The sequence below is a fragment of the Salvia hispanica genome, chromosome 3 (genome assembly GCF_029641045.1).
Source record: "Salvia hispanica isolate PSC_SH4W2 chromosome 3, Shi_PSC_v1, whole genome shotgun sequence".
NCBI lineage: Eukaryota > Viridiplantae > Streptophyta > Magnoliopsida > Lamiales > Lamiaceae > Salvia > Salvia hispanica.
Window position 1 is genome coordinate 29,497,963 of NC_142694.1, and position 7,568 is coordinate 29,505,530.

Below are 7,568 nucleotides of genomic sequence, written 5' to 3' on the forward strand. Positions count from 1 at the left end.
GGATCGCAATTATGATGGGCACGCCAATCTCGGGTCGTCCATGATAGCATTGAGTGTTCGGCATCAGATAGAAAACGATCATGCTTACAAGGTAAAAGCTATTGTGGCGGATATTGAAAATAGATTTCATGTGAAAGTTAGTTACAAGAAAGCATGGTATGCTCGGAGGACAGCTATTGAGCTTGTATATGGTGGTTGGGAGTGGTCATTCAAAGTTTTACCGTCTTATTTGAATGAAATGCAGCGACAAAATCCTGGTACAATTGTCGAATGGTTGCACGATGACAGATTAAGCCGCGGTATGAACAAGGTTTTCAAGTACGTATTTTGGGCTTTTGGACCAGCTGTGGAGGCTTTTCAACTATGCAAACCAGTTTTAACAGTTGATGGAACTCATCTATGTGGACGATGTCGAGGTAAAATTCTTATTGCCGTTGGATTTGATGCTGATGTGAATCAAATGATACTAATTATACTCCAAGTTTTCTCCTATTTTGTATATTTAAATCATCTATCAATTGATCATTAAGGTTTGATTATTATATATTAGTTGATAGATGTACATGTGGAGTAGGGTCTGATTGAAACTGTTTGTTGCCTATCAATATGGTGTTCAAATTCTTTGATCTTACCACCATTATCTTCGTCTTTGAAATAGCTTCGCGTGGGTATATTGCACGCCTCAATCGGAGCTCGGATGAAGAAGTTATGACCATTTGACGAATGTTGCGCGAAGCAGTCAAAACCGGCAAAAACGCCCGGGTCGGGCGTTTTCAGCATTAAAAACGCCCGGGGACAGTGGAAACGCCCGGGTCAGCATCAAAAACGCCCGGGTTGGCACCATTTTGCCCGGTCGGGCGTTTTTCTCGAAAACTGCCGAATTTTAGGTTTCAAATTGGTTTCCGGGGCGGTTTTGGAAGATATTCAGACATATTCAGACACGAGAAAAATGAGAGGAAAAGAGAAAAAGAGAGGAGGAAGAAGAAAAGGAATAAATTTCGGCCAACATTCCGACGATCCGTCTCCAAATCCCAATTCCACTCAACGAGAGCATGTTTCCTATGGTTTTTGTTGCAAATTCCACCATGTGTTTAGGCTAAACTCTCTATGTTGCTCCAAGTTGTAATCCAGGCTTTGTATAGATGTTTCTACACCTTTGAACTCATGTGTTTGTTACTAACAATGTGCTTAATGTTTATACACTATGTTTTTGGCTAATAATGTAGTGTTGTTCTTTCCTTGGCTATTGTCTCTTTAACATAGTTTAGGAATGTTTTATTGTTGGTATGCTATCGAATTAGAATTGTTCAGAGGATAATTTGATAGTGGATTAAGTAGGTGATTGTTTATTTCTCTAGCGCTTCCGCAGGAGTTTATAGACTTTGAAGATTGGTTCATAGGTTATGTGTTCAGCTAATTGTGAACTACTCATCGTGTACATGTTCAGTGTATGTGATTAGGTTGATGATTTAATCCCCTTTCATATGTTTCGTTGATAAAGGTGTAGAACAATACAAGCCTAGTGGTAACTTGGAGTGACATATTTTCTCATTTGAATAGTCTTTCTTTAGTTAACTTGTAGTTTTATTTTGTCAACATCTTTCAAACCAAAAATCAAATCTTTATGCTACATCTTTTTAAGTTTTTAAGTTTTAAACAATCATCTACCTCCCTGTGGATCGACACTTGAAATACTACTAACGACGCTGTAATCTTGCAGTATCGTAGTATTATTAGAGTTAATTAATTAAACTTGATTTCTTGTGTGAACTGAATTAGATACTCTAAAATACGCATCAGATGCTAATAAGAAATGTTTGCCGGTTGCATTTGCCATTGTTGATGAGGAAACCAAAGAAAGTTGGAATTGGTTTATGGAACGCATAAGACTGCATGTAGCAAAGCATGAAATATGTGTAATTTCGGATAGGCATGTGGGAATCATAGATGCAATGAATTCTCCCATATGGAAAGAAGAATCTAAAGGTCATCACAGGTTTTGCTTGGTACATGTAAGAAAGAATGTTCTGCAGAATCACAAAGGTATCATGGTTAAAGGTTGGTTTGGAAAATGGGTATTGCTACCAAAAAGCGCAAGTTTAAGAAAAGACGTCGTTTACTTCGAGACGTCAACAACGAGGCTTTGCAGTACCTTGACACTGTGGATAAAGAAAAATGGAATTTGGCGTATGACAATCACAAAAGATGGGGTGAGATGACCACTAATATGGTGGAATCTTACAACAACGTGTTGAGAGGCGCAAGAGAACTCCCAATCAAGGCTTGCAATGATATGACATTTTGGAGGACAATAGAATGGTTCAATCAGCGGTCAATTGCATCAACACAGTGTACCACACCACTTACCCCGTGGGCGCATGAAAAGATGTGCAAAAATGATGCAAAGGGTCAGTTACATAATGTGAGAGCACCAAGCACAATGCGAGGGATTTATGTGGTTCGAACACAACGTCAAGTGTGGCTCAGCCAAATTCCAACAAATAAGGGTTGTTATCAACGTCCATATAGGACGATCGTCAACACATATATCCGGCAAGTTTCGCATGACATAAGGCCGCCAAATAAACTACATATGAAACAAATTTAGTCAAAACAAATTAAGTCAAAACAAAAAACAATTTAAGTTACATAAATTACTTGGTTGTCGTGCATTCTGGAGAACTGATCTCTGAAATTTTCAATGCAATGCCCGGGTGCTTTTACATATGATGCCGGACCACTCCATCTAAAATAAATAAATTATGAGCGAATAACACAAAAATTAATGGAAATTATGCTTAAAAGAATAATTAATGAACAACTTACGCGACTGCACATGGTGCGTAGTCTACATGCACGGGATTTATCATCTTCGGTCTAATATTTGGGATTCTCTCCCAAGCCCACAATTGTAACAAAGTACAAGCTCCGCCGACTTCGGTCCTCTTACCAAGGGCAGCTTCACATAAATTGTGGTACAAGCAAGCAAGAGTCGCACCACCCCAGCTATAGCTAGAACATCGTTCTACATCCATGAAAAATTGCAAGTAGAAGAATGAAATTTTATTCCTGGAGGCGTTCAGAATCATCAGACCACCAAATAAAAGCAGACAATAAACACGAGCACGTTGAACATATATATAGTGCTCGTGTTCATCACTCAACTCAATCCTTAGTTGATTTGATAAGCTTGTTTGTTTCCAAATCAATTCTTTCAACTCACCTTTATCTGGTGTAAATCCAAGATATTCCAAAGAAAGTTGCATCCAATAGCTGGCTTCCTTAGGCGGGATGTAACCAGTCAAAGCATCACCGTCAACTTTGAGACCCCATAAGACCTCCACGTCTTCCAATGTAACCGTCGCTTCACCGATTGGAAAGTGAAACGTGTGAGTCTCTGGCCTCCATCGTTCAATCAACGCGGTGATAAGATGGTGGTCAATGTCCTTTGGTTTACCACACCTCAATACGCCGCCAAATCCCATCTGGTCTATTATTGTCAAAACACGGGGATGTATGGGAACATCCCAAATAATCCCTTCATATCTTCTACATCTTACTTCTTCTGATTCTACTCCTACCCATATATTTTGAGAGATGTGCTGTCTTTGAAGATACAATACGGAAGGGTCCTCAGGACCACATAAGAGTCTTCGACGAGAAGTTGATGATGTTGCCATAATTTAACTACACAACCTTCACAATTCAAATTAAACAATACACAAACCTAAACACATTCAACAATTGGATACTATTCAACCTAAACATTTAAACCCAATATCATACTCATGTCAAAGCAGCCTATATAACCATAATTTTCCACCTACACAATTAAGTTGCCCAATTTGGTTTTTAATCAAATTTATACCCTAACTAAATACCAATATCTCAACTATTAATCAACAATAATGTCATTCAAACAAGCATACTAACCTAAAAATGTATCATATATGGGTAAGAATGACACCAATTCACTCCTTGTTGATGCAATTGATGGAGGGAGGGCGAAATCACCGAGAAACAGCAGTTGTGTGTGAGTTTTCGCGATTTGGGGAGGAGGGTTTCGCGTTTTCGCGATTTGGGGAGGAGGGTTTCGCGATTTGGGGGAGGAGAAGCTGGTATAATTCATTCTGCCAAAAAACGCCAATGGCATCGGCGTTTCTAAATTTTAATTTTTTTTTAAACACACCAACCGAGTCGGCGTCTATAAATAAAAATAACGTATTATTTTTTTTTTCCAATAATTGCTTATAAACGTCTTTGTCAATGGCGTTTTTTACATAAACACGCCAACCAGAATGACGGGTTATAATCCACAGTGTATTTTAATAAAATCAAAATTAAATTGCAAAACGCCGCTTTAGATGGCGTTTTCCCTTAATAACACGCCAACGCCGTTGGCGTTTTTCCCATAGATGGAAAAAATAACAAAATGGGTACATTTTCGTTATTGTAGTAGTAGAGTGCCCCAGAGATCCGATTTTCTCGATTTCTTTATGGTAAAAAGAAAAGAAATGAAAGGTAAAACCTGCATTTTCCTAAAACAATAAGAAATCCAACAAATCTGTAACAAATAGAGCAAATGAGTACTACTCCATACATGATACATCCATGTAAAATTGCCAAAGTATATTTCACACAAAAAGCCCAAAACAAAAAATCCAAATTGCAAAAATGAAAATGAATGCAGAAATAAGAAACCTCAAAACTGTAGTAATATGAATACTAAACCGAGGCTCAAAATCACGCCATCACTGATCAATCTAGCCGCAGCGCCATTGGATTTCCGACGGAAACCGTCGGCCGGAGATTCCGCCGGAGCATCTGACACCGGGTGCGAATAGTCCCCGGTCGCCGGAGAAGGCGCCAGAGCCGGCGACCTGAACACCTCCAATGGCATCAAAACCTTATCCAGCTGAAATATGGCCACCGGATCCTTATCCAACACGGTACCGACGATCTTTGCCGTCACCATCGGCGTCTTGATCGTGACGTCATCTCCGTCATTCACCACGTTAAGCCTGAACTGCTTTGTCGCTCCGTCAGTTGCCAAAGTGCTCGTCTCTCCGTTGCTCGATCGCAGGCCGGAGAACGACGCGTAGAACCCTATCCCGTGATACTCAAGCAGCGCCTCCTTCCCGTCGTCCGTCAGGTTCTCGAATATCGGGATGAAGCCGATCATGGCCTCGTCAACCGGGCAGAACACCGTTAATCCAGTCACATTGTTCGCCTCGAAAGCCTGCTCCGCCTCCACGCTGGAGACCAGCAAGGCGGCAAACACGCTGCAGCCGTGGGCCGACATGGCGGCCGTGAGATTGGCCTCGCTCGGAGCAGGGGCTGGGGCCGGGACCGCGGCCCTCGCTTCGGGTGAGACAAACAAGGCGGAGGAGATCTGTATAACGGATAAGTTGTGCGGCATGGCCTCGACGGACTTAACGAATGTTGCGGCGGGGGCGTCTTTCGGGGAGAAGGCAACGTTTCCGCCGTTGAGGTTGGTGATCTGGACGGAGGCGGGGGGCGGGGACAGGGTGGGGGATTGGGCGGTGCCGTTGGGGAGGAGGAGGAGCTTCTCGGCGTCGAAGAAGTCGAGGAGGATGTGGAGGGAGAGGACGTTCTTGATGGCGCCGAGGGTGAGGTCGTTGGAGAGGAAGCGGTCCATGGCGGCGTTGTCGATGGCGCAGACGGTGATTGTGTCGCGGCGTTGGATCTCCGGCGAGAGGAGCGTTGCGGTTAGATAGTTGTTGAAGTTGGAGAAGTCGGGGTATTTGGCGAGGATGCCGGTGATGTTGTGGGCAGTGGTGGTGGAAGGGAGTAGGAAAAGGGAGAGGGTTATGAGAGTAGCGGCGGCGTGGTGGAGCTTCATCGCGGCGGAGAGAGTTTTACGGGGAGTGAAGACAAAATGGTTGGAATTTTATGTTCGAATGTGATCAACTGTTAACGTTGTAGTAACAGAATGTGATCAATTGTTAATACTTGATACAATATTATCCAAATATTGTTATTAAAGAAATGAAGAATTAGATCTTGTGTTCTTAATCTGATTAACAAAATGAAGAATTAAATTATAAATTATTTATTCTGTATTCATTAAAAAAGCCTTAAATTATAAATTATTTATTCTGTATTCATTAAAAAAGCCGATGATAGTTTTTTATTCAATTAAGAACGTTAATTTTATGTATCCATATACCGCAATTCGAAAAGCATTAATATTTTTGGTATTTCAACTAAAAGTACTATCTTCGTCCACAAAAGATATCAGATATCACATTTGTAGGACGGCAAGAGATTTTAAAAGGTTTAATTTTGTGTGTTAGGTGGAAAGAGAAAATGCAATATTTATATTATAGTGAGGAGAAACTTTTTCTATCAATGAAATGTGACATCTTTAGTATGACAAACTAAAAGGAAAGTGAGACATCTTTTATGGGAGAATGGAGTATGAAACGCAAATAAAAGTGTCTTCGAAAAGTAAAAGATTAAGATGTACTTCATTCGATCCTCATTATATTGTTCCACTTTTTACCCGTGCATGCTTTGAGAAATTGTTTGACTTTGTTAAGAAAAGTGGGAGAAAAATTAGATAACTGAAGGTAAGTACAAGGATATCGAACACAAAGAATAAAATTGCAACTGTTTATCTTACTAAGCGTCATATACTATCTAGAAACACGAGAGTTTTGATTCAATTAATTGAATTGGACAGAAATTAATAAAGTAAATAAAACAACGCATAAAAATAAATAATAGTACTCCTTTAACAAGAGCTGAATGAAATTCCAGGGTTATTGATTTCACAAGTTAGTCTACTAATTAACAGTTCATCCAATTACATAATCACACCCTAACTCTTCTGTATTTGACCCAAAGATACTTTTAATTAATTCCCTTAAAACTATACTTTTTTTAATTAAGAGTGATGACAACTTGAGAGTCTAATTGAGTTTTTTGGAGTTGTTAATCTAAAATTGACAATTGTAGTGTATAATCTACTTTGTGGTGCATGGGCAATACATATGTGACTCGTTCTAGTTAAGCATGAACTATATTAGGGTGTTGTAGTTGGAATTTCTATTAACCATAACTGTGAAAGCACATCCCCAAAATTCTCTTGTCTCTATCTATTTTACTCTCGTGATTAATATGCAATTGCTAACTTGCTTTCTTTTAATTGTTTTATTTACTATTTTAGCATTCAAACCAATCTCAAACCGTATCTCCAAATAGTGAAAGAAGTCTAGTTTTACATAGCCAGTCTGTAACCGTATTCACTGTGTTCGATATCATGTGCTTACTCTTAGCTATACTATTTCTGCTTTGTATACTTGCAAGTTGATGTAGTGCTAACACTAGTGCATTACTCATATTACAAAAAGAGAACTTCTCGACTTGGCTTATATCATTGCGTTTAAAGTTTCAATTTGTATTCCCATTTCCAGTTTATCCGTGTAATCTATTTTGCCAGATGACGTTCAAATTTAGTCGTAAATACCTGAATTGGTTTATAGTTTGTGTAGTTTCCATCTATTAGCCTCTTGATAATTACTCTCTCTGTCCTATTAAATACG

The 7,568-nt window shown here is 39.7% G+C and overlaps 1 protein-coding gene and 1 pseudogene across 1 annotated transcript; both read right to left on the bottom strand.

Annotated features, from left to right (window-relative positions):
- Positions 1-2,332: 2,332 nt before the first annotated feature.
- LOC148930526 (serine/threonine-protein phosphatase 7 long form homolog) lies at positions 2,333-3,773 on the bottom strand. The gene is made up of 3 exons (XM_089066581.1): positions 2,827-3,773; positions 2,659-2,746; positions 2,333-2,587 (listed from the first exon to the last, which is right to left on the bottom strand). Exons 1-3 carry the CDS (start codon positions 3,678-3,680, stop codon positions 2,414-2,416), a joined length of 1,116 nt encoding a protein of 371 aa, XP_088922707.1. The 5' UTR covers positions 3,681-3,773; the 3' UTR covers positions 2,333-2,413.
- A 929-nt stretch (positions 3,774-4,702) lies between these two features.
- Positions 4,703-5,863, bottom strand: LOC125209589 (fasciclin-like arabinogalactan protein 1 pseudogene; annotated as a pseudogene).
- Positions 5,864-7,568: the final 1,705 nt, after the last annotated feature.

Excerpts from the sequence above, each read along its gene's own strand:
- LOC148930526 (XM_089066581.1), bottom strand. The coding sequence starts at position 3,680 with ATGGCAACATCATCAACTTCTCGTCGAAGACTCTTATGTGGTCCTGAG. Across the intron at positions 2,747-2,826 it reads TACGCACCATGTGCAGTCGC|ATGGAGTGGTCCGGCATCAT; the intron begins GTAAGTTGTTCA and ends TATTTATTTTAG. Across the intron at positions 2,588-2,658 it reads CCAGAATGCACGACAACCAA|TTTATTTGGCGGCCTTATGT; the intron begins GTAATTTATGTA and ends TTTCATATGTAG.